This window comes from Scyliorhinus canicula, chromosome 3, assembly GCF_902713615.1.
Source record: "Scyliorhinus canicula chromosome 3, sScyCan1.1, whole genome shotgun sequence".
NCBI classification, from domain to species: domain Eukaryota; kingdom Metazoa; phylum Chordata; class Chondrichthyes; order Carcharhiniformes; family Scyliorhinidae; genus Scyliorhinus; species Scyliorhinus canicula.
This window is the reverse complement of record NC_052148.1, coordinates 147,881,571-147,908,169: the sequence shown is the minus strand read 5'-3', so window position 1 is coordinate 147,908,169 and position 26,599 is coordinate 147,881,571. Positions and strand designations below refer to the sequence as shown.

Below are 26,599 nucleotides of genomic sequence, written 5' to 3'. Positions count from 1 at the left end.
TTTCCCGATTACACCCTGAGGTGGTACAGTTGGTTTTCATTTATCCTTGTCATCAAAAATTAGGGAAATTTCTTGCCTGGAAACCAGTGAGATATTTGGGGAAAAAAATGTTTTTATTTTTAACGTCATTAAACCTTAAGAATATAAGTGAGAATAACATGGCACGTTTCAGCTAAATGACAACTCAATTATTTACACAGTCCAAACACTCCTTTTGTGTTCCAATGGCAATTCCAGAAGTAATATAAGTTTTGATCACAAAATACTATAAAGCTCGTATTTCAAACTGTTCATTGCTAAAAATAATGTTTAAAATCGAACCATCACCAAAGTATTGTGAAGTACAAATATTTTTTAAAAATCTAACAGGAATTCTTGTTAAAATTTAATTTGCATTATGTACTATGAATGATTTATTGAGATTGGAATAAGTAGTGTCTTAATATATTATTAACATAGCTTTAGTAGTTAACAAGACTCCAACATGCATTCTGAAATTATAGATGTAATCTGCATACATCTCTGGACTTGCATTTTGCTGAGGGACAAAATGCAAGTTTTAGGAAATTGTTGTTTCCCCCAATTCACCATCCCAAAAGTTTCTGTAATTTATTCATGGAAATGAGAAAGAACTGATTGTAATACTAATAAAATAAGGAGTGAAGTAGGGAAGCATGATGCAGCTAATTATTTACAAGATAGATCAGAGACACAGCTGGGTTGCAAATGGGAAACTGATTGAGTATTTGCAAGAGAAATTCAATGCATTTAGTGAAAATATGAGTGGCAGAAATATACAACAAAGGGAGTGGAATTAGCAAAGGGACAGTTAGAAAGGGACCTGAGATTGATTTAAAGCAAAATTGGAAAAAAAGGCCCTGAAAGAAGTGGAAGAGGGGAATTCTTTAAAATAAACCTATTAAAGTAAATTAATGTGATGTTTTTATAATGTTACTTTTAGACCATTAGATTTTACAACTTGATAATTGATAGTTACAATAATTAATGGTCCTCTTGTTATTAATTTGTTTAGATTTGCCAATGGAATTATTAATTGTCAAATTTTTGTTATTCGCCGTTCTTATTTTTGCAATGAACTTGTTTTGGATCTGTTCTGCAAGTGTTAAAGTTTGGTAATGTTTTTCTCCAGAGTACCTCTTGTGTTTATCCTGATTATCTTGTTCTTGTGTGCACAGTTCCCCAGCAAGATATAAGCCAGGCGATCGGTTCTTGGGACACCTGGGCCTGAATTTTGCTCTGCCATCGAGAAAACCCCTGGTCCCACAAACACGAGTCATAAAAATAGCCTGGACTTTTAGATTCTGGCTCCAGGTGTATGTCATTGGGGATGGTGTGAATTGGAGTTGGGTCCACTTTCCCCGGAAACAGCGCAGAGACAGTCCCAGTTGCAAAGGTGAACTGTGTGAAAAACCTGATTCAGTGCTGCGGGACTTGTAAGGAAAATAATTAAACAAAAACAGCCCTCTTGTCTTCACCCCGCCAACCCCATTTATAGCCCCAATGCCAACCCATGCACACCCAACTTTTTCTCTTATGTCATGCATGCCTATCCAGTATCTACCATGGGAAGACCTCAGGACCCATGTCAATCGATAAATTCACTACTTTAAAAAGCACTTAAAAGCTCATCCACTATATTTAAATTCATTCAAGTACATAATCCCTTATAAATGCAAGCATTTGTATTCATAGCCCCACATCAAAGACTTTATAACCACTTGAAGCTGTCAATCAAACTGAACTGACAGACACCCACTGAGATAGGTTGAGAAACCAGTCATGCAGCACAAATCCTATAGTCCTCGGGCATATGTCAATAAAGTGAAATAACAAGCATTGTCTTTTTTTAAACGGTCTTGTTTAAATTTAAAGGGCAGGAGATTTAAATTTGTTGATAACTTGATGGTTTCAAGGGCATTTAAATGCCTTCATAGCTTGACTGAGTTTATCCACATTTTACACACATTCATGTCCATTTGCAACAATTCCAAAGGGACGTGACCTCTCCTAAAGGGTACTCACCCATTCCAAAGATCTCCAGTAAGTTTACCCTTTCCCCCCCAAAAGTGTAAATCCCACAAGTGTTTTGGAGATCCCACTGATGAAAATTGGATCTGTTTGAACAGTGAATTATGGATGTGCAAACTACCACCACCTCCATTCCCCTCACCCCTTCAACCGGGAAACAAAAAAGGTGGGTGCCTGGATTTTTGGAATCTGGGTTCAGGTCCCATTTTGGCAAATCTGGAGACGCTCAGTCTCAGCAAAAATTCAAGCCTCAATATTGCTCTTGAATTGACTATGGAAGGGCAAGCAAGATTTTGTGAGCTGACTTATCTTACTTGTCCACCCATTCATCTGTTAACTGGCTTTCACTTGGATCTTCTATTGACCCGCCTGAGGTCAGAAACATGCTGTTTGTGGAATTCTGGAACAGAACTGTGTCCAACCACTCCATGATGCAGTATGTCGGAGCACAAAAACACCCTGTTGCCTTAAATTTGCTTCTTAATGCACTTTCTACTATTATGTTCTTAAAATTTTTTTATAGAAACAAAGTCTTCTTCAATGCATACAAACATTTTGATTAATTTTCCTCTTTTATTATGCAAAGAGGAATCTGTTTACTGAACTAGGTTTAAACTATGAGCAACTTGGTGTTGATGATTCGATGCAGATCCCAAATGGTGAGTACTTTTAATTGTTTAATGTTTTTGGAGTATTAAGGAATTCTTTTTATTTGGGGCTTTTCCCAAAAGAAATTATAGAAGGGATAACTGATCATTCAAACCAGCCTTATTTTATCCTGTTTGATAATACATATTCTATGGCTGCAATCAGTGAATAGCTTTATTGTCAAGATTAGGAGCTAATTTTGCCAGGAATCCTTGGTACAAAACTATGCTGTAATAGTTTGTGAAATCCTGTTGTTTAACACCAACATCTGGCCCCGTTGCATAGAAAAAAATATTTCAAGCAGTGCAGTATTTGACATCAAATTTTACATGTCTGCTACAAACTGATTTTTATCTCCTTCACATCTAGGTTTTAGGAGTAATTTTCTAGAGTGCGGTTGGTAGTGCAGGATTTCATGCGAGGATGCTACAAAATTGTAATCCTGATTATATGACTGGCACTGCTTCTTTTTGCAAAATTTGCCCACTTTTTATTATTTATTTTGCCACCACCTGCAAGGTTACCTACAAACCGCATAACATCCTAACTTGGAATAGTGGCACAGTGGTTAGCACTGCTGCCTCACAGCGGCAGAGACTCGGGTTCAATTCCGACCTCAGTTGACTATCTGTTTGGAGTTTCCACTTTCTCCCTGTGTCTGCGTGGGTTCCCTCCAGGTGCTCCAGTGTCCTCCCACAGTTCAAATATATGCAAGTTATGTGGATTGGCCATGCTAAATTGTCCCTTAGGCTTGAGTTTCAGGAATAGGATGGGGAATTAGACCTAGGTAGAGTGGTCTTTCAAAGAGTCGGTGCAGACTCGATGGGCCGAATGGCCTCCTATATGATTCTATGATATTGCTGGTGCTTCACTGTTGCTGGATCAAAATCCTGGAACTCCCTGCCTAACAGCACTGTGGGTATTCCTACACCAGAGGGATTGCAGCGGTTCAAGAAGGCAGCTCACCACCGACTTCTCAGGACAATTTGTGATGGGCCCAGCTAGTGACACCCAAATCCTGTGAATGGTTAAGTAAAAATAAAGTTAAGTGCCACAGTATTTTGGTGTTTCATTTAATGCAGTAACAAGTTTCTGTTACGTTAGGGATGGATATCTGATTCTTTTTGACTTTGCTGGAGTTATATAATGTAATGTTTGTTTCAGTAGAAAATTGTTTAGGTTAAATACAACCAGGTCGATCACAAACTTTTAAAAGTTCCTTTACTTCAAATATGGAACTGCTGTTTTTGCAGCAATATGGTTTTAGAAATAGAGGTGTGAAATAAATAATAAATTTGTATAAAACATTGGCTAGGACACAATTAGAGTATTGAATGCAGTTTTGGGGGGCACCATTTTGTAGAAGGTATTATAGCCGCAAGGTATGTACAGAATTGATTTAGTAAGTTAGTGGGCATAAATTTCTCTTGTTTGACTATGTGTCAATTCAGGCGGAAAAAGCGATGTATGTCATCTGTTCTGCTGGCTTTTACCACCATATTTGTTTGACAGATAGTCAAAAGAAATCCTGGAGGTGGGCCACACACACTGGGGGGTGGGGGGGGAGGGGGGGGGGGGTGCTAAATGAGCCAGCAACCTTAGGCCCTGTGCTCCAATCTGAAAAAAAAATAAAAGAATCCCCCGCCCCCTCCGATGGACAGTGATCAACACTGCCCCCACGGACACTGAATTCCTTACGTGGGGAATGATATAATGGGGAGGCTGCAAATGACAGTATGATAATGGGGTTCCCAACCGCCTCATTACAACATTGGTGGGAGGTAGGGACTCCCTCAATGGGAAACCCTGCCAGCCTAAATAATCCTGTTGAATCCTCCGCACCCTTTGGCTTTCCCGCATGTCGAAAACTGGGGCAGAAAATCCCTCCAATGACTTGGATGGTAAGTTCTAGTTTTGAGTAAGACCTTGAGATACTGGAGCCATTTCCATTGGAAAATGGAAACTTGATTGCAGTTTATTTTTCAAATGAAGGATGAACAGGATAAAAAAATCTAATTTTAACAGTAGAGGACTCAGTAATGAGGAGCCATCAATTTAAAATTAGCAAGAAGGTGAAAAGTAGAAGAAATGTATTTTGTAAAGGGGTTTTGGAGCGTGATATTCTTCAGAGCAGTGTTCTTCAAACTTTTTTTCCGAGGACCCATGTTTACCAACCGGCCAACCTTCAGGACCCAAACCGGCCGACCTGCGCGACCTATGCCAACCGACAATTTTCTCTTACCTTGTTTGCTGCTGTCAAAAATGGAGGAAATGGTTTTGGGGCCCTTTGGCCCTAGTGCACGCTCCTGCAATGGAACCTGTTGGATGAAGTTGAAGTCTTCTGGTGTCAGAAAGTGTGGAGTCTCCATCTGTCCAATGTTCTGCATTTTTTTCCTGTAAAATTTTACCAAATAAAACCCCCCGAACTTGTAAAAAAAATAAAAATTACATGGATAAAATAAATGAAAAAAATAAAAATTAAATGAATAAAATGAATAAAACCCCTCCGAACTTGTAAAAGAAAAAGCTACGACCGTTTAAAAAAAGAAGCGGCTGCACTGCGCATGCGTGCCCAATCATCGACATGAATGAGCATAGTTTTGCGCATGCGCACCGATGATCTGGCATGCATGCGCAGTGTGGACGCATTTGTTTTACATGTTCGCGGCCGCTTTGAAGGCCGCTCGCAGCCGGCATTATTAACAGCCGACTGTTGAGCACAGATTTGCACGATTGGAGTGTTGCGACAGACGGCTCCGCAACCCTCTCGACACTCGCCCACGACCCACCCGCGGGTCGCGCCCCCGAGTTTGACAATGCCTGCTTTAGAGAGAACAGTGGGGTGGATTTTGGATTGCACTAGCAAAGGGGCACAGCCATGATGGACTGAATGTCCTCCTATGCTGTAAACATCTGTGGCTCTAAATGCAGTACTTTTTGTCAGATTGACTCCTGATTTGTAAAATAGAAACAGAAAATGCTGGAAAGCTCAGCAACGATGGCAGCATCTGTAGAGAGTGAAACAGAGTTAACTTTTTGAGTCTGCATGTCTCTTCTTCTGAGCTTTTAATTTCAGATTTACAGCATTGGCAGTATTTTCCTTTTATTTTCCTGATTAGCAAGGTTTGTTAAATGGCCTGAAGGCTTTAAAGAAAATATGGAATTACTTTCTGTTTCTGATTATTGCATTACTTCACTTGTCTCTTGCAGAACTGTTTGAAAGTGAGTACCTACGTCTTGGACAAAGAGGTAAGAGGTCAGAAGATTCCGCAGGTAACCTGATTTTCTTGCCAAGTCCCTGGTGCTAGAGATGTGAGCAGCTCAAATGCTTGTCCACAAAAAGGGTAACAAAGTTTGCTTTCAGTCGAGCTAATTACAGATTATAGGAAAATGTCTGGGAGCAGATACTTAGTCAACTCATTTACATAATTAATTATGTATGGTGTAGGGAGCTGTGGTGTATGGAGCTTTAATGAAGAGACAGTAGTAAAATAGTCCACATAAAATAGATTTAACTTGAGGAAATACCTAAGTTTCTTACTCAATAGTTTGGATTTCGAGCTTCCCCCTTTGGTGGGTTTGAGGACGGGGAGGTTGCGGGGCTTGTAGAATCCAGTGGGTAACCTCCTTCCTGCTTACCTGCATGCCCCAAACCTGTCTGAAATTTTAAGCGGGTGCTGGGGAGGTGTCAGTTAATGGCCACTAAAGGACCCCATCCAAACGGTGGGGGAAGGACCACACAATGCTGGAAGCCCGATAGATTTAGCTGGTATTAGACAGGTGGAGGAGAACCTCCTTTGTAGGTCCCATGTGCCCATTGCAGCTAAGCCCCCCTCCCCCCAAAAGATCATTCTTGTCCCTTCATCCTTCACTGACGAATCAAACCAGGCCCCTCAGCCCCCTCACTGGGGCTTGCCAGCCCACCACCTGTGATCCTGATTTATCTATGGATCTGAGTCCTCTTTGTTGGGACTTGCTGTAGTCCAAGCAATGGCCACTGCTACCGCCTGACACTGCTGGCCATCTGATGGGCTGCAGCTCTTTAAGGAGGGGCCTCCTTTTGAGGTGGGGTCGAAAGTCTCCCTTTCAAACAATTAACGCTGCTCCCAGCATTAAATTGAAGCGGGGATAATCAATTTCTTTTAGCTGAGTGTGGGTGGCGGAACTGTGGCACCCTGTAAAGTCCAGCCCAATGTTATTTTCACTGAAGAACTTGCTGGTGAGCTATTTTCTTCCCAGTGGGGTATAGGGAGGTAGGGGGAAGTTGCTTATTCGTGGTGTTTGAGGATTTTCACACATTTTCATTTCATCAGTCAATTAATGTCAACCAAATTTGTCTGCATTCAATGAAAAGGTTGCTTCAATTCCTCACCATCTGATGTTGCATTTGGGGAAATATATCTTATGAATCTTACCATTTCATAGTCAAGATCACCATTCCAGTGCCTGTCGGCTACTCGTGCTGTGCATTGCTACTAAGTTACTGGATGGTGGTTAAGGCATTATACTGCCCAACTTTCTATTCCTCTCATTTCTTTCCTTATTATCATGTATGCAGTGACAGTAGTGGCTCAGTTGGTAGATGTCTTGCCTTTGAGTCACAAGATTCTGGGATCACGGAATAGGACCTCAGCACAAAAATCAAGGATTGCTGCACTTTCTGAGATGCTGTCTTCCACTTGGGTGGATGTGAAACATGCCATAGCGCTATTTCAAAGAAAGGCAGGAGAATTATGCCCTGTATCCTGAACAATATTTATCCTTGAGTGGATGAGCAGAATTTCCTCCCATTACTTGCAATGGATTTCCTGGTGGGTTGGAGTAGAACATTTGGAGAGAGGCCAAAATTTGGATTCCAGTCAGCCAAAAAACTGTTTGGCATTTTCTCATCACCACTTTCATGATGGGCTGATGGTGGGTTGGGATTCATGCTGATCTAAGACGCAAACGCCATTTGCATGCACTGTCTGTCATGACTGCTCATTAAATACTGTACTCACTGGAATCACGTCAGCGGGACATCCCTGTCAGTGCCCCAGCAGTGTCTGCTGGACCAACATCTCCAAGGTAGTCGCCAACTTTCCTGAGGAGACCGTAAGACTCTTGCATAACAGAGCCTTGACATCATACAGAACATAAATGCAAAACGGGCACTTCTATCCTTTGTTTTAGTCTGTTGACTGCTTCTTATAACTTTACATGATTTTAAACCATCTGTGGTTGCATCTCCAGCATGTTTGACATGCTCATTTCCAAAGGCGCATCATCAGGTTTTGGACTTGTGGGTGCCCGTTCTCTAGCAGTCTCAAGTGCCAGAGACCTGAGCTGTCACTGCCTCTAACTGTCATGGAGACGTGTCAGCCAAATAATCCCAGATTGTGACCCAAGTATACTCTATAAATAGTACCTATCAAGGTATATAACTAGGACCTACCGAGGTATGTGTCTCTCAGCTGGTGGAGGGTGCAGGTGAATGCATTAACGGGTCTTCTTCTAATAGATCCTAGCTTCCTCGACAACAAGGACTCCTACGTCAGACTCCTATTCATTGACTACAGCTCCGCCCTCAACACCATAATCCCAGCCAAGCTGATATAAAAACTCCAAAACCTAGGACTTGGTTCCTCCCTCTGCAACTGGATCCTCAACTTCCTGACCCTTGGACCACAATCAGTAAGAATAAATAACAACACCTCCTCTATGATAGTCCTCAATATTGGGGCCACGCAAGGCTGCTTACTTAGCCCCCTATACATTCCCTATACTCCCTATACACACACGACTGTGGCAAAATTTGGCTCCAACTCCATCTACAAGTTTGCTGATGACCCAACAGTAGGGGGTCATATCTCGAACAATGAAGAGTCAGAGTACAGGAGGGAGGTAGAAAACCCAGTGGCATGGTGTAATGATAACAATCTCTCCCTCAATGTCAGCAAAATGAAGGAGATGGCCATTGACTTCAGGAATCTAAGTATCGTACACATCCCTATCTGCATCAATGATGCCGAGGTGGAGATGGTTGACAGCTTCAAATTCTTAGGTGTGAACATTACCAACCATCTGTCCTGGTCCACCCACATCGATGCTCCGATCAAGAAACCACAACAGGGCCTATACCTCCTCAGGAAACTAAGGAAATTTGGCATGTCTACATTGACTTTTACCAGTTTTTACAGATGCACCATAGAAAACATCCTATCTGGCTGCATCACAGACTGAATACGACATAGCAAATCACTCACTGAGAATGTCAGGTTTATGATCAACTCATGGGGGACTCATTATGTACTGGCTTGCTGGGAGAACCCGATTTTGCCTTCCCCACACAGAAGCGGTTCCTGTCCCCGTCCGCCAACTCAGCCGCTTCCTCCTCATTTTATGAATTTCATGATTTTAGCCCTCCCTCCTCTAGTCTGGACCTCTACCTCTTGTGCACAAGTATATGGAATGTGATGAGAAGAGATGGATGAGAGGTGAGCAAGCATGCATGTGTGCTGTGCCCTCTCCAGTAATGGGTGAGGATGGGGTTTTGTGCAGCATCAGTGATGAGATGCTGGGGATGTTAAAGTGCTAGTGAGATAGTGGTCATGCAGTATGTAGATAGGCCAACAAGAGGCGAGGCCGTATTGGATGGTACTGGGTAATGAACCAGGACAGGTGTTAGATTTGGAGGTAGGTGAGCATTTTGGTGATAGTGACCACAATTCGATTACGTTTACTTTAGCGATGGAAAGGGATAGGTATAAACCGCAGGGCAAGAGTTATTGCTGGGGGAAAGGCAATTATGATGCGATGAGGCAAGACTTAGGATGCATCGCCTGGAGAGGAAAACTGCAGGGGATGGACACAATGGAAATGTGGAGCATGTTCAAGGGACAGCTACTGCGTGTCCTTGATAAGTATGTACCTGTTAGGCAGGGAGGAAGTGGTCGAGTGAGGGAACCATGGGTTACTAAAGCAGTTGAAACACTTGTCAAGAGGAAGAAGGAGGCTTATGTGAAGATGAGACGTGATGGTTCAGTTGGGTCGCTTGAGAGTTACAAGTTAACTAGGAAGGCTCTAAAGAGAGAGCTAAGAAGAGCCAAGCGAGGACATGAGAAGTCTTTGGCAGGTAGGATCAAGGATACCCCTAAAGCTTTCTATAGGTATGTCAGGAATAAAAGAATGACTAAGGTAAGAGTAGGGCCAGTCAAGGACAGTAGTGGGAAGTTGTGCGTAGAGTCCGAGGAGATAGGAGAGGTGCTAAATGAGTATTTTTGGTCAGTATTCACACAGGAAAAAGACAAAGATGTCGAGGAGAATACTGAGATACAGGCTACTAGACTAGAAGGGCTTGAGGTTCATAAGGAGGAGGTGTTAGCGATTCTGGAAAGTGTGAAAATAGATAAGTCCCCTGGGCCGGATGGGATTTATCCTAGGATTCTCTGGGAAGCTAGGGAGGAGATTGCTGAGCCTTTGGCTTTGATCTTTAAGTCATCTTTGTCTACAGGAATAGTGCCAGAGGACTGGAGGGTAGCAAATGTTGTCCCCTTGTACAAGAAGGGGAGTAGAGATAACCCCGGTAACTATAGGCCAGTGAGCCTTACTTCTGTTGTGGGAAAAGTCTTGGAAAGGTTTATAAGAGATAGGATGTATAATAATCTGGAAAGGAATAATTTGATTAGAGATAGTCAACATGGTTTTGTGAAGGGTAGGTCGTGCCTCACAAACCTCATTGAGTTCTTCGAGAAGGTGACCAAACAGGTGGAGTTGTGGACAGTGCAGAAGGATGTTACAAGTTACAGAGGGACATAGATAAGCTGCAGAGCTGGGCTGACAGGTGGCAAATGGAGTTTAATGCAGAAAAGTGTGAGGTGATTCATTTTGGAAGGAATAACAGGAAGGCAGAGTACTGGGCTAATGGTAAGATTCTTGGTAGTGTGGACGAGCAGAGAGATCTCGGTGTCCATGTCCATAGATCCCTGAAAGTTGCCACCCAGGTTGAGAGGGTTGTTAAGGCGTACTGTGTGTTAGCTTTTATTGGTAGAGGAATTGAGTTTCGGAGCCATGAGGTCATGTTGCAGTTGTACAAAACTCTGGTGCGGCCGCATTTGGAGTATTGTGTGCAGTTCTGGTCGCCACATTATAGGAAGGATGTGGAAGCATTGGAAAGGGTACAGAGGAGATTTACAAGAATATTGCCTGGTATGGAGGGAAGATCATATGAGGAAAGGCTGAAGGACTTGAGGCTGTTTTCGTTAGAGAGAAGAAGGTTAAGAGGGGACTTAATTTAGGCATACAAGATGATCAGAGGATTAGATAGGGTGGACATCGAGAGCCTTTTTCCTCGGATGGTGATGTCCAGCACGAGGGGACATAGCTTTAAATTGAGGGGAGATAGATATAGGACAGATGTCAGAGGTAGGTTCTTTACTCAGAGAGTAGTAAGGGCGTGGAATGCCCTGCCTACAACAGTAGTGGACTCGCCAACACTAAATGCATTCAAATGGTCATTGGATAGGCATATGGACGATAAGGGAATAGTGTAGAGGGACTTTAGAAGGGTTTCACAGGACGGTGCAACATCGTGGGCCGAAGGGCCTGTACTGCGCTGTAATGTTCTATGTGTCCACTTCTAATATTGGGTGAGACGTTGAGCAGTGCAACCCTAAGTGCATGATGCTGTTATGAAAAGGTGAGATTAGAGTAAGGAGAAGGTTGACTTACCCTGACGGAACAGATGAGGTAATTTATCTTCTTCCAACACTGGATTGCATTTTTAGGGCGGTTGCCTAATGCACTGACCGCCCTTGCGATGACCTCCGAGGTCGGCGAGGTGACGTTGGTGGGCTTCCTGGAACTATCCCTGAGGTCGAGGATATCCCGGTGTTCTCACACCATTCATTGATGAGTGCCTCCAGGAAGTCATTGTTGAACTTCACAGGAGCTCTCTTCTTTGATGTAGCCACTTCAACATGTTATCTTCTCAAAGCTGTGCTGGAGAGAGTGAGGGTGGCATTTTAATATGGTGCCCAGACTTTCACTCCTATTCGGTGACAGTGGGGTGGGCAAACCAATTCCTGCTCTGCCGTATGTTTCGGAGAGAAACTCAGCAATGCATAATTAAGTAGCTTCCAAGAGCAAAATTGGGCACAAATCCCTGCCACACTACCGGCAGGAAATGTGCCAGGGAACCCGCCACCGCACTCAGTCTCAAAAATGGACAGCCCTGCCTAATATCAGTAAAAGGGACTATCTGGTCATTATCACATTGCTGCTCATGAGAAGTTGTTGCGCACAATACTTCAAAAATACTTCATTGGCTGCAAAACACTTTGAGACATCCTATGGTTGTAAAAAAACTCATAAATTAAACTCTTACTTTTAGTATCTTATTACTTGTTCAGAATTTGTCAGGTTTTATTTTTGGAAACTGATGTAACAATCCAATTCATATTAAATTGAGAGTCTTTAATGTGAGCACGTCTTGTGAAATATACAACTTTTCATGACATGCAAAATATTTTGCCTTTGGGAGAGGAGGAAAATGATTTGCCTCAAATCACATGCACTGAATTATGTAAAGGCAGATGGAGTATGCACTAAAGCTGTTCTTTGTAACTATTGATGACTTTTGCATCACCCATTCACTCATACCTAGTGTGGAATTAACCAGTTATTTAAGCTCTCGTTATAAATGTAACAAATGTAGCTACTTGCACATTTTCAGTTTTTGACAAAATCTAATGTTGAAATATAAAGCTATTTGGCAGGGTGGCAGGGAAAAAAGCACTTTTATTCTTGGACTCAATCCCAAACCGTTCAGATCAGTGGGTTTCACGCAATAGTTAATTCTCGTTGATGCTGAGAGAGATGTGACTCAGCTGTCGATCTACCACAAGGTCATAACTGCAGCATCATATGAAGCATTGCAGCCTTGTTGTCCAAGCCTTATATTTGTGCCAATAGCATGACTAATGTCAGTAGCTGCAGTTTCACTTTGACATTTTTGCATTGAAGTCTGTACAAATTGTTATTTCATAAGCGACGCTTGTTTGTTTCTGAATGCTATATCTTTAAGCTTTGGCCGGGATTCTCTGTTCCAGAGTCGACGAATCAGGGCTGGTCTCCGCTGGCATTAGGAGCGGTGCCCAGGTGTGAGTCACAGTCCTTGGCCATGCAAATTTATTCAAATCCCAGTAAAAAGATGGCCCAATACCAGAGTTTAGCGGCAAGACATCCTCCACCCGCAACGCAGTCCTGACCTCCACTACTGATGAGGACGATACCCCCAACTCCTCATCAGAGACAGTCAGAGACTTTTTCCCCGGGTGGAACAAACCATTACAAGGGGACATAAGTTTAAGGTGAATGGTGGAAGATATAGGTGGGATGTCAGAGGTAGGTTCTTTACCCAGAGAGTAGTGGGGGCATGGAATGCACTGCCTGTGGAAGTAGTTGAGTCAGAAACATTAGGGACCTTTAAGCAGCTATTGGATAGGTACATGGATTATGGTAGAATAATGGAGTGTAGATTAATTTGTTCTTAAGGGCAGCACGGTAGCATTGTGGATAGCACAATTGCTTCACAGCTCCAGTGTAACAGGTTCGATTCCGGCTTGGGTCACTGTCTGTGTGGAGTCTGCGTGGGTTTCCTCCTGGTGCTCCGGTTTTCTCCCACAGTCCAAAGATGTGCAGGTTGGGTGGATTGGCCATGATAAATTGCCCTTAGTGTCCAAAATTCTATGATAATCTATGATTAACCTAGGACAAAAGTTCAGCACAACACCGTGGGCCGAAGGGCCTGTTCTGTGCTGTATTTCTCTATGTTCTATCACGGAGGGGCAACCTCCCCCATCCCCACAGGGATAACGGGTCACCCTCACACCATGCACACATGAGGATGACCCAACCCCCCCCCCCCCCCCAACCTCCAGCCACCACCCTTAAGTCCCGCCCCCTGTCATTGCCAATGGTGTACCACCCTCGGCACCATAGCACTTGCACGCTGGCAGTGACCCCCCCTGTCTGGTGTGGTGGATTCCTCGAGGGATCAAGGGGGCCAGTCCATGGGTAATGTGCCCCTCTTCTGCTGACAGGCTGCAGAGGGCGGATCCCCAAGGGTCCTGGGGTTTGGGTGGACTCAGCCTGTGGGTGATGCATTGATCCCAGGAACCCCCCCCCCCCCCTCCACCACCACCCTCACTAATGCCCTGGAATGAAGGCCCCCCATGTGGTCTGCCCCATCCAGCCCTTGGCAATGTGATCTTAGGCAGACCTCTGCTCAACAGCATTCTCCTGATCTGACTTTTTTTACTCCAAAGTGGCCGTCTCACCTTGTATTGCTCTGCTTGACAGTTGATGAGCAATCCAGCTGGTTCAGTGAAGAATCAATGTAGGAACACCTTTCCCGTTATCTGCTCCCTCAGACAAAAGCCTTTAAAACAGTAGCTTTTATAAATCTCAGCGCCTTCCTTGAAAGCCCATAACATGTAAAATGGCTTCAAATCCCCTGAGATCCTTTGAAATGCTAAACACCCATTCAATGTCACAGAGAATACCTGTGATTGACAGCTTAATAGTTAAGACACAGATGTTGTGGAATTTGTTTAATTATCTTTCCCTCCACGCTTGAATGCATCGCAAGTACATTACTTTGATGCTGACCACTATGTTTATAAATACTCTTGCTATGATTGGCAGCTCCTGGCCACATCAAGGAAGCCAAAATGAAACCACTTTGCTGCTTTGATGTAGTCAGAAGGTGGATTTCCCACAGTGGGGGTCGGAGCAACATGTGGAGGGGCGAATCGGCCTTCCAGCCCGTTAATTGCATGCAGATCATTATTTTGCATTTTCCCACCAGTGCGGGGTGGGTAGTGTGCTACAGCCGATGGCATGGGAGTGGGTCGTTTTTCTGCCGATGGATTCCCGATCACCGCAGTGGGGAATGGAGAAACTTGACCTATGTCTTTACCAGCATGCATTCAAATTGAATATCTGAATCAGGATTGCTGGGGTGTTCATTGTCTGTGGAAGATATTGACATACATGTTGGAATGGAGACACTGTTGAAGAGAAGAATGCTACTAGCAGCCATAAGAGTCCAATCTGTCATGGGAGTGTCCCTTGAAGAAATGTTTTTGTCTTAGCACATGGCTTCAGTGATGCCATTGTGTGGGTAGAGCTGGGCTGTGGCTCTGTGAGTTTTACTTTCGCTTTGAGTTTGGACTGGTTTGAACTGCCCAGGTTGAAAAAAGTGTTTTTCTCTATCTTCATTTAAAAGCTGTTTCCAGACTGCTTGGTAACTTAAAAGAGATAATTGCTTTCCGGCAGGAATTCAAACTTGCTGTTTGTAAACGGGAACAGAGTATCACTAACAGTCTTATACCAGTAAGAATGCCGTGTGCCGAGCCACGCCTTTGAAAAGGTGTTTCTAGTTTTACTTGGATTTTGTTATTGAATTGGAACAGTTAAGGGGGAATTCATTAAGGGTTATACATGGATTACTGTAGCTGTGTGGGTTTTTTTATATTCGTAATTGATAAAAAGTCTTGCTGTGTGTTTATACAAATGTTAACTAAGTTCTTAGAATAAAATTGGCTTTTTTGATTAAAAGTGCCAAAGAAGTCTGTTGAATAACATCTGAAAGGCATGCTCTTGTGCTCATCGTAGCCAAAATCAATAAACAGTTATAGGTCAGGTGAACTCCTTAATATACTTCGGAGTTTTCTAAACTCCGGCCCAAAACAAATCTGGGAGGCTATCCTTGTTACAGTTACCTCCAGTTGCATTCTATATTTTCAAAAGATGCGAAAAATAAACAGTCTGCATGTTGTAGGACATAATATAGTAACAACAGGTTTTGTTGGTATAGAGACAACAAGTAGAATAGAAATGCACTCCTCGGATGTGTTTTTGAAAAACATGCAACTCTGAAAATATTTTTTTTTAATTGTTTGCTTTGTCTCTAGACCAATTATTATATAATACTTGTATATATGATGTTCAATAATTGTATAACGGTGAAAATGGTTGTCCAAACTAATAAAAACATACAATATGAATGTTTACAGATATTATTTGAAGGCTAATGCACATAGAACAACCAGCTTATATTCCATTCTAACTATACTGTGAGTATAGAAGTTGTATTTCAAGCAAATGTAGTCAGAGCCAGCCTTGTTCCTTATTTTGTATTTCCTTTGCATCTCTCTTCATCAGAAAATATTCCAACAGCCTAGATAGCTTTTGATGTTCGTGCAGATTGTTGTGAAAACTTATCTTTTATTTGCTTATAGTTTTGTCTGAACACAACAGTGCTGCAGCTCAGCAGTACATTCGAAAGGGTTGTCCCACAGGACTGCGTGCGGATATGTGGGCCCTCATTTTGAATATTGACAATCAACTGGAGGTAACGAACCATTAATTGTGCTGACTTGTGTGAATCCATATTGTTAATTCATACTGACAGATAATCTCCATTTGCACTACAAAGTTGTGTTCCAACATGAATTTGGTATGAATGCATGACATTGATTGATGCCATTGCATTTTAAAATCAGACCTTTCTGCTTTCATCTTAGGATGCACTGGGGAATTTTTCAGTTATATTGATATTTTATCAAATTTTGATTGTTACAGGATAGAACAAAGCCTTTCATCCCAGAAAGCCTGCACTGATGTTTTACGTTACATGATCCACTTACTCTGAATTAACTTTCCTGGTTGTTCACATGTCTTTTTCTTGTTCCTCTTTTTCAAGAAACAGATTTCCTTTTAAAATAATTTTTGGACCCTGTTTCAACATGTTTTTATTGTCCCTGTTTCAAATAAAGACATATAAAACTGGACTTCCTTTCACAATGCGGCGGTATGATGACCATGACAACTATCAGGGATTGTTGTAAAAACCCACCTGGTTCACTGGCCTTTAGGGAAGGAAATCTGTCATCTTTGCTTGGTCTGGCCTACATTTGACTCCAGAATACATGCGACTATGCTCTGAAATGGCCAAGTAAGCCAATCAGTTCAAGGATAATTACGGATGGGCAACAAATCTTGACCAAGTCAGTGACAGCCACATCCCATGAAAGGTTTAAAAAGAAGTATTAGCACTTGGAGAGAGATCCCAAAGCTAGGACCCCCAAGATTCTAGGAATAGTGGGCAAGAAAGTTTTTGAACACAAACAGAGACTTGGGATTTAGTATCAATGGGAGAGGAGGCTCTGAGAGTACTTAGAAGTGTGTTTGACTGCTTGGACAATTTGTGTCAGTCATGAGGTGTACTTAAAGCATTGCTCAGAGACCCGTGAGTACTCGAAAAGGAGTGGGAGGGGAAATGCGACGAGCTGTTCAAAAGTCCTTTGATTCCTGTTGTCAGAGGCCGTAAGATTACGCCCATTGTGGGGGCCACAGTCTGACATTGAGGATGATTGCAAACTAACTATATAGGGATGAGGATAAGGGACCAACAACCTTTTGAGAATAATGCTGAGGAGAATAGGTCCCAAACCGCCGTCTCCTTGTTTCAAACCTTCCAGTACAGGATTTTTCAAAGTGCAGGTTGCGACTAGCGGGCGGGTGTTGGGAAGGCCGTGGAGCGATCAGTTGCAGCGTTCCCATGATGGTCCCGATTGTGGGAGAAGTGCCCAACAGCTGTTACCTGCATTTTTATTGAGAATAGTGGCAACTGCCATCTTGTAAACAAGAAGAAAATGATGTTTTGTGCACCCTTCCGGCCAGAAGTGGCAGCAGTGGGAAGGTTATGCACCCTGGATGTACACTTGACGTCAAGCACCCTCTATGTAAATGCTTTTGCTGCCAAATTACAGAGGAGAGTTTCTTCCATTTTCTAGCTGCCGGCATGCAAAGCAAGAGGATTGTGAAAATGATTTGTTTTCCTGCAAGTAGGAGACGGCCAGAGATACAAATAGGCAGTGTACCTGCTGGCCAGGATTTCACATTTGAATCTGCTGGAGTGAGCTGCGCAGGAGAGTCTAGAGCATGACAGAACTAGTGTTAGCTCTGTACAGAGCTCTAGGGTCTCGGGTGAACAGCCTACAAAGAAGAAACTTAATTCGGGAACAAAACAGTATAAAGATGATATCTTGAGGTATGGTTCTGTCAATTGTGCCAGTGTAAATAAGGATGCAAAGCCCATGTGTGTTTAATGCAGGGAAGTACTGGCAAAGAGAGGAGAAGTTTCAGATTTTGAAAACGAAGTGCTGCGTGAAAAATCCTTTTGAGGTTGAGACCCCAGAGTCAGTTTTTAACTTAGATTAAAAGACTGCACTGCTGTTCCTGACCTGTGAGAGCACATTAAAAACATGCCAAAAGCCCATGAAGCTGTCAGCGTTCTGGAGTAGCATCTCCCAAGAGTATCCAATGCTGAATAAAACAAGCATGTTGTTGCTATTGCCCTTCATGACGATCTACATGTGCGAGGTTGCATTTTCCGTTCTCACAAAGTTGAAAACTACTCAACGGAACTGGCTGGTGTCTGCACCTGATATGCGCATTGCCCTCTGAATCCGATTGGAGTGAGATTGTGAGGACCAAGTAGGCTCCCCTTTCGCATTGAAGGTAAGCGAACGTGGCCTGTGTTGCAAAAGTCGGTTGGTCCATGTTGCAAAGATCGGCCGACATGGGTCCCGAAGGTCAGCCCATAAACAACCGTACCCATCACCACCATGTTCTCACCTAACTACTTCCTCGCTCAACCCACAATTAGTTTTACTCTTGCAGATCACCAATCACACTGCTTTCCCCATCAACAGCTTTTTGATTTTTTAAAACGTAATTTGCTTTAAAGCATTTAAAATAAAATTGTTGCTTCCTGTAATGCATGGATAGATAATTAAGGGCCGAGTGTGTACAGTTCGTCGATGTTATACCCCCATCCCCAAGAAGGACATTTTCTGTGAGTTTGTGAGCTTATGCAATCCTTAACAAAGATACCTTTCTCTAAGCAAACAAAAGTATTTTTAAAATGCTCAAAGGTTTCTCCTGATATTTCACGTTCTTTTGCCAGGATTTAATGTGGGGGACGTGTATCTCGCCCCTCATTGGGGAACTGGTGGGAGCCCCGAGTTGCTTTTTTCTGGGAGGTCTGATGCTATTACATTCCATTTAAGCACTTACTTGGCCAGCATAAGACCCTTTGTCCAATTAAGCCCAATTAGAATACTGACTGCTCTCCAGTATTGACAGTTCTACTGGTACTGAGTTGAGGCCTTCACCAGCATCGCCAATGGAGATTATGAGCGGAATGAGGGTTGCAGTGAAGGGGTTGCAGGCGGTGGACAGGGGAGGTGGAAGCATGGGGATGGGTTCCTGCAGGTTCCCCCATTCCTGATGCCAGGCCCCTTGATCAGGCACGAGGCGCCCCATCTTGTCATGCAGCTGAAAAACCCAACAGGTTTGCTGGGAGGCCACCATAGATGGCAAGTGCCAACTGCAGATTAAATTCTAATTAATGAATTAATTGATGAGGCCCTAAGTGGCCAACAAGGGTCTGAATTTGCTTCTTGATGGGAAGCCATGTGATAGCTTTCCTGCCTCTGAATTGATTGGAGTGTTGGAGGGAAGAGGGATCTTAACCCTGCAGTCTTCTTCCCATCAGCAGTTACTATTATTAAAGAGTAAATTAGACAGCAACATCTGCCAACCACACACGCGCAGTTAAAGACAGAGATCAGATAGTTGATGCCTTGAGTTGCCTGCTGCTCCATAAGTTATGCTGCAATATTATCTTCCCAAGAGACTGCATTGAAATGCATGGAATTCAAGTGCGAATATGCACTACTTTTCAAATAGGTACCAACAGGACTTGCAAGAAAAGGTTGGGACTTGTCCATTACAGTACAAGTAAATTTTTAACAGCAACATATGATTTAATTATTGCCAAATGGCCTCTCTGGCACTGAATTATCTGAAGTGTGGTGACTCATTCCTTTAGATTTTAGATAATTATTGCAAGGTATTTTTTTAAAAACATTTTAAATTATGTCTGTCTCTTAATCACATTTTTCCTTCGCTCTCTTTATTTCACGATCTGTACATTGAATTAACTATTCTAACTTACACTTCTTGGGCCAGAGTTTGTGCGGCTCAGTAAAGATTCTTCAATGTAATTGGCTAAGGAGATAGGCAATTGCCTGCTCTTTTCACGGTGGTCTCTGGTCTGCAGGTCCCCTGAAGAAGGGGCTGCACCAAATGGATTTCTAATTGCCACATGTTCCAGTGTAAAAGCACACAGAAAGTCTGAGAGCAAGTGTAATGAAGGCCTTTTTTGTTCATCGTTGAATGCAAAACCTGTAAGAGGACTATGTTATCATCAACCCATCTGGTCTTATTCCCAGGATCACCTGCCTGCATTTTGATCTGAAAAATAAATGTTTGATCTATCGTTGGAAAAAATAAAAGAAGTTTAAACAAATTCAAGGTTACATTAATGCTTTTTGTGGTCACATTTAAAGATTGTTGACAAAAGAGGCACATTTTTAAAAAATGACTTAATTGTAGCTTTTATCTTCTTTCGTTGAATTTACAGGCAATCTGACCACCGTTTTAAACACAGAAACAATATGACCTAAGCATTAAATGCCATGTCTTTTAATTGTATTAAATATTCAGGAACAAAATTAAATGAAATCCAAATTTTTTAACTTAGCGCTCTTTGTTCATTTAATTTCTGGTACTGAAGAATATTATTATTATGTTTTCAAATTAAGATAGTAAACACTGGAAATGCTTATAACAGTCTATGCAAAGTGTGTAGGTTATCTAAAATACTATTGCAACAGTTAGTTGAGCATAAGTAGTATTTTTAAACAATGTAACATTTTGTAAAAAGAATATGAATTAACTTGATTAAAATAGAAAATGCTGGAAATGCTCAGCAGGTTAAGCAACATCTGTCAGAAATTGAGTTAATGGACTGGATTTTCACTGAGGCCCTATCACTCGAGGACCTTTAAAAATGGCAGCTGGGACACGATTAAGGGATTCCCAACTCCATTCCTGGAGTTTCCTATTTTTGGGATTGCTTTTGAGCTGGTTTGGGTCAATAGCCGGCATCATGTACTTCCAACCAGGCCGGCTCCAATTGGGGGTATACAGTTTTAAAAAAATTATTTATGGGATATGGGCATCACTGACTAGACCAGCATTCATTGTGAATCCCAAATTGCCCTTCAGGTAGTTGTGGTGAGCTGCCTTCTTGAACCTTGCAGCCCATGTAGTCTAAGTTAAACCCACAGTGCTGTTAGGGAGGGAGTTCCAGGATTTTGACCCAGCGACAGTGAAGGAACAGTGATATATTTCCAAATCAGGATGGTAAGTGACTGAGGAGAACCTCCAGGAGGTGGTGTTCCCATGTATCAGCTGCCCTCATCCTTCTAGATGATAGTGGCCATGGGTTTGGAAGGTTCTGCCGAAGGAGACTTGGTAAATTGCTCTAGTGCATCTTGCAGATGATACACACTGTTGTCACAGTTCTTCAGTGGTGGAGGGAGTGAATGTTTGTGAAAGGAGTGCCAATCAGCTGGGCTGCTTTTTCCTTGATGGTGTCAAGCATATCTCTAGTGTTGGAGCTGCACTCCTAACTTATGCTTTGCAGATGCTGAACAGCTTTGAGGAGTCAGGTGTCACTCACTGCAGGATTCTTAACTTTTGACACAACCACATTATGCATATGGCTATTCCAGTTCAGTTTCTGATCAAATCTGTGATATATTGGAAGACAGGGAAGCTTGATAGCAGAGGGCCAAAGGAAATGGTGAGAGGGAAAGGAAAATATGTGCTTAGAGTAGGTGCTACTGACTGCAAACAAAAATAAGAGAAAAACTGAAACCAGGAAAGAAAAGGAAACAAAATGGGGCAGAGATTATAGTCCAGAATTATTGAACTCAATGTTGAGTCTGAAAGGTTGTAAAATGTCTAACTGAATGGTGGTGTTCCATAGGTTTACGTTGAACTCCTCTCGAACCTTGTAGTAGGCTGGTGACAGTCTGACTTGGAATTGCTTTCAGTGACTTAGAAGTAACCCACAAATATAAATGTCTAATTTAGTAGAAGCCACATACCATAATTATTGGTTGTAGGTAATCCTTTTATAGTGGTTATTTCATGTATGAACAATTCAAAAGAGAATTCATTATAATAAAATGTTGCTTGTTCAAGAGCAACTGATGTTCTAGGATGATGCTGGAACAGCTGTGAAACCAATGCTTAGCGACTGCTCATTTAAACATGTTAACATTGCAGTGAGTATGTATGTACAATCTACATTAGAATTAGCATTGTATTTGTTACTGCTGATTGTTTTCTGTTGGTGGGTGTAAACTTGGGAGAAAATGTGAAAGAGGAGAATAAAAATGTTTTTAAAGAAAGTGACTGCACAGGCTAGTAATTTTCTCCAGAATATAGGGACATACTGGAATGCAACAACATATGTTGGCTGATTTAGATGAAGCAGGTTATTAAATATGAAATCAAGCTAATTTAGCAAAATCGGTAATAAGACCCTGTAATATTGGGCCAGAATTTACAGTGAGTGGCTGCCTTTAGATTTGCTTTTTCTCATACACTTTACTGTTAAAGTTTCAAAGAGCACAGCACCCTCTACAGGTCATCTGGGACCTGTGTGCTCAGGGCAGGCAACCGATTGAAAAATTGTTTATGAACAGCACAGAGCCTAAACCAGAAAGTTGAAATTAAAATAATGAATTTAATGTCAAGTCAGGTCAGGTACAGAAAGTCAAAAAGAGGTGGTAAAAATTGATTCTGGCGAGAGAAGGAGGAGATAAAGAGAAAGTAAAATGTTTTTCCAATCTCCATAAATACGTAAAAGCTAAAGGAATAAGATTCCACAATTGTAAAAACTAATTTTCAGTGCCAGAGAAATTGATGGTAAACAATTAAAACTTGCCTCATCATTAAATGGGTGCTTAGACTTGAATGGGTGAGCCTTAAAATTATATGACGAGTTTAGCCCCTATATACGTTGTCAATACAGCAACTTCACATCGTTCAATGTATTGAAACAGTGGACCAGGCAGCTAAATTATGTTTTTGCAAAGTTGTTCAAGATGCACTGCCTCTGACAGCACTTTTTTCATACGTTCTCTGTAAGTTCCTGCTGAGTGACAAGGGGAAGTGTTTAAATGTTCTGTTTGGATGGTGATCATTGCCTGGCATATGAAATGAAATGAAAATCGCTTATTGTCACAAGTAGGCTTCAAATGAAGTTACTGTGGAAAGCCCCTAGTCGCCACATTCCGGTGCCTTTTTGGGGAGGCTGGTACGGGAATTGAACTGTGCTGCTGGTCTGCCTTGGTCTGCTTTAAAAGCCAGCAATTTAGCCATGTGCTTGTGGTGTGAATATCACTTAGAATTATAGAATCAACACTTCCGGTGGTGGCCATAGAATGAGTGATCGCGCATTTGGCAGCTCCCGCTTGAGGCAGTTTTTTTGGTCCTTTTCCCCATTTGCTGGGCAGATGTTTTGGTGGAAAAAGGTGTGGAGGTGATTGAGGAAAGTTATACTCCATTGGTGGTGCTGCTGAATGGATCCATGGACCAGAAGTGGGTCGGGAAGAAGGGAGCTATTGCAGCAAGAAATTTTTTGTGCGCCACAGGTGAAGATGGTGGAGGGTAAAGGGTCAGCTTTGCCTGTCCAGTGGTCAACAGAGCAGCTGGTGGACTTCTTAAATGAGAAGTTCAGGCGGCAGAGGAGGGAAGCCCAGGAGGACTTTGCCAGGGTGGTGGAACCATTAAAAGCGGAATCGATCGGGTGGAACGGAGGCTGGAGTCTCAAGGCCAGGCTATTCGGAAAGTGGAAGAGGCGGTGGGGTGGCATGAGGAGCAGCTTACCTCGCTGGCGGCTGAGATCGGAATAATGCGGGAGACCCAGCAGCTAAAGGAGAATGTGGAGGATCTGGAGAACTGCTCCCGGAGACAAAACCTGAATCGTGGGGATGCCTGAGGGCATCAAGGGAGCGGATACTGGCTCATATGTAGCCAAGATGCTGGAGACGTTGATGGGGGATGGGGCCTTCGTCCGGCCTCTGGAGGTTGGCCGGCCGCATTGGGCGCTGATGAGGAGGCCACAGGCGAACGAGTCACTGAGGGCGATGGTTGTGCGGCTCCACCGATTCCTCGACAAGGAGAAGATATTGCAATGGGCAAGGCAGACGAGGAGGTGCACCTGGAAGGTAATGAGCTCCGGGTGTACCAGGACCTGGGCGCGGAACTGGCTAAGAGTAGAGCCGGGTTTAATCGAGAGAAGGCTGCCCTCTTTAAGAAGGGGGTGAAGTTTGGGATGCTGCACCCAGCCCGCTTCTGGGTGACTCACCGTGGACGAGAACGTTATTTTGGAATACCAGAGGCAACGATGGAGTTTTTGAGAGACAATGGACTTTCAGGAGAAGGTTGACATTGAACTGTGGAGGAGGAGGAGTGAGGAGATGTTTTATTTCTGCCTTTTTCGTTTGTATCGCCTTTTGTTTATTGGTTATGGGAGCATCTCTTCTTTGAGAGGTTTCATTGGGTTATGTGGTGGGATGTTTGGGGAACATGGAAGGTGAATGCACTTTTTTCCTATTTCATTGTTGTTTGTGCTATGGAGATGTGTGAGCAGGCGTGGGATGGGAATCAGTGGTGGGTAGGACGTTTGGCACCATGGGTGGGGACTGACAGGCTAGCTGGATGGGCTAGTCCGGTCCCCGATCTTCAAGTGCGCTTGAAGTGGGGGGTGAACAGGTGGTTAGTGTAGTAGAGGGGGGTGGGATTGTTGTTTTGCTTGGGGGGGGGGGGGATGCTGACAACGGTGTGGTTGCTGTGGCATAGCAAGAAAGGTGGGCATTTACATTGCGTACCTTGTGTTGCCCTATTACGTGTTTTCTTTTCATGTACGAAATGATCTGTTTGAGCTGCATGCAGAAAATATCTTCACTGTACCTCGGTACACGTGACAACAACCAAATTCAATCCAATCCAAAGGAGGTTGTGACGGTGTGCATCCGAGGGTGGGCCTGGTGGGTCACGTGACACAGGCCTGGGGGCTGGCCAAGAAGCAATATGGTTGATTGGCAGGGGGGAGGGGGGGTGGTGGCGAGGGAGCCTCCTTGACCAGGTTGGTCACATGGAATGTGAGAGGGCTGAATGGACCGGTCAAATAGTCGTGTGTGTTCATGCACTCAACGAGCTTGAAGGCGGACGTGGCCTTCTTGCAAGAATCGCACTTGAAGATCGGGGACCAGACCAGGCTAAGGAAAGGGTGGGGAACGCAAGTCCTTCATTAGGGATTAGATATGAATACCCGGTGTGTGGCGGTGCTCATAAATAAACTGGTTGCATTTAAGGTGGGGAATATTGTGGCAGATTCAGGAAGGAGGTTTGTGATGGTGTGTGGGAAGCTGGGATGCCTGTGGTCTTAGTGAATGTCTATGCCACAAACTGGGACGATGTGGAGTTTATGAGGCGGGTGCTGGAGAAGATGCTGGTTCTCGATTCGCACCAGTTGATCATGGGAGGGGATTTTAACACAGTCATTAAATCAGATTTGAACCGGTCGAGCCCGTGGTTGGGGAGAGTATCGGCAGTGGCGAAGGAGGTGAAGGAGTTCATCGAGCACATGGTGGTGGGAGGGGTGGATCCGTGGAGGTTTGGGAAGCTGAGGGCGAAGGAGTTCTCATACTTCTCCCATGTGCACAGGGTGTACTCACCAATTTGATTTTTTTGGTGGTGGACAAGACACTGTTGGCGGTGGTTGTTGACCTGGGGTACTCGGCAATCGTGATTTCTGACCACAAGCCGCACTGGGTGGACTTGCAAGTGGATGGGGCGTTGGTGGTGGCCAGCGCCCGCAGTGGAGACTGGATGTAGGATTATTAGTGGATGAGAAGGTGTGCGAGTGGGTGAGGGCCGCCATTCTGGGTACATGGAACTGAATGATATGGGCGAGGTTTCAGCCGCCATGATATGGGGGGGTGGTCAAGGCAGTGGTGGAGGGAGTTCATATCGATCCGGGAGCATAGGGAAAAGGAGAAGCGAGCAGAGATGGAAAAGCTGGTGGTGGGATTCTGCAGATGGATAGAGGGTATTCGGAAGACTTGGAGGTGGAATTGTTGAAAGAGAGGCAGAAGCTCCAGATGGAGTTTGGGTTGGTGTCCACGGGGAAGGCAGTAGGGCAGTTGCAGACGGACAATGTGTGAATACAGGGAGAAGGCTAGCAGGGTGCTGGCCCATCAACATGGGAAGCAGGAGGCGGCGAGGGAGATTGGAACTGTGAAGGACTGGAGGGGAAGAGTGTATTGTGTTCTTTGTGTTGCTAAATTCAGGATGGTTGGCGTAGTGTTCACAAAGACCACAAAATAGCTTTAACTTGAACAAAGCTAGAAATTTATTAACACTACTTAATTGGATTCAACACTTACTCCTATATAATACAGAGTTGATAATTAACATATAATCTACACTCATCTACTACTAATTTCTGCACTATAATATTAACTATGATCTGCTCTCACTCTCACTATCTTTCCTTCAGTCTGTAGTCTAGCTATCTCCTTCACTTCCCTCCCAAAAGGCTTAGCATCAATGCTTTATATACTTTCAACTCTAGCTCCCTCTAGTGGTTAATCTAGACATTTCATTAACCCTTGAGTTCTGATATTTATGATAATGTCACAGTGTGGTACTGGACTCGGTCGGTGGGGTGAATGGGGTTTTCGAAGACTTTTATGGGAGGCTCTAAAATTGGAGCCCGGCTGGGGAGGAGAGAATGCGGCAATTCCTGGAGGGTTGGAGTTCCCCAAGGTGGAGTAGGATCTGGTGGAGGTGCTGGGGGCCACCATTGGACTTGTGGAGGTGATGGACGGCGTAGGGGTGATAAAAGGCAGGGAAAGCCCCAGCC

General features: G+C 43.5%; 1 protein-coding gene across 1 annotated transcript in view; it reads left to right on the top strand.

The window, feature by feature from the left end:
• The window catches only part of tbc1d19 (TBC1 domain family, member 19), a 168,783-nt gene that overhangs the window by 71,241 nt on the left and 70,943 nt on the right, over positions 1–26,599 (top strand). Inside the window, exons 9-11 of the mRNA XM_038791449.1 lie at positions 2,636–2,708; positions 5,908–5,946; positions 15,981–16,093. Of these exons, the coding sequence (XP_038647377.1) occupies positions 2,636–2,708; positions 5,908–5,946; positions 15,981–16,093 (225 nt within the window). The remainder of the gene's footprint in view (positions 1–2,635; positions 2,709–5,907; positions 5,947–15,980; positions 16,094–26,599) is intronic.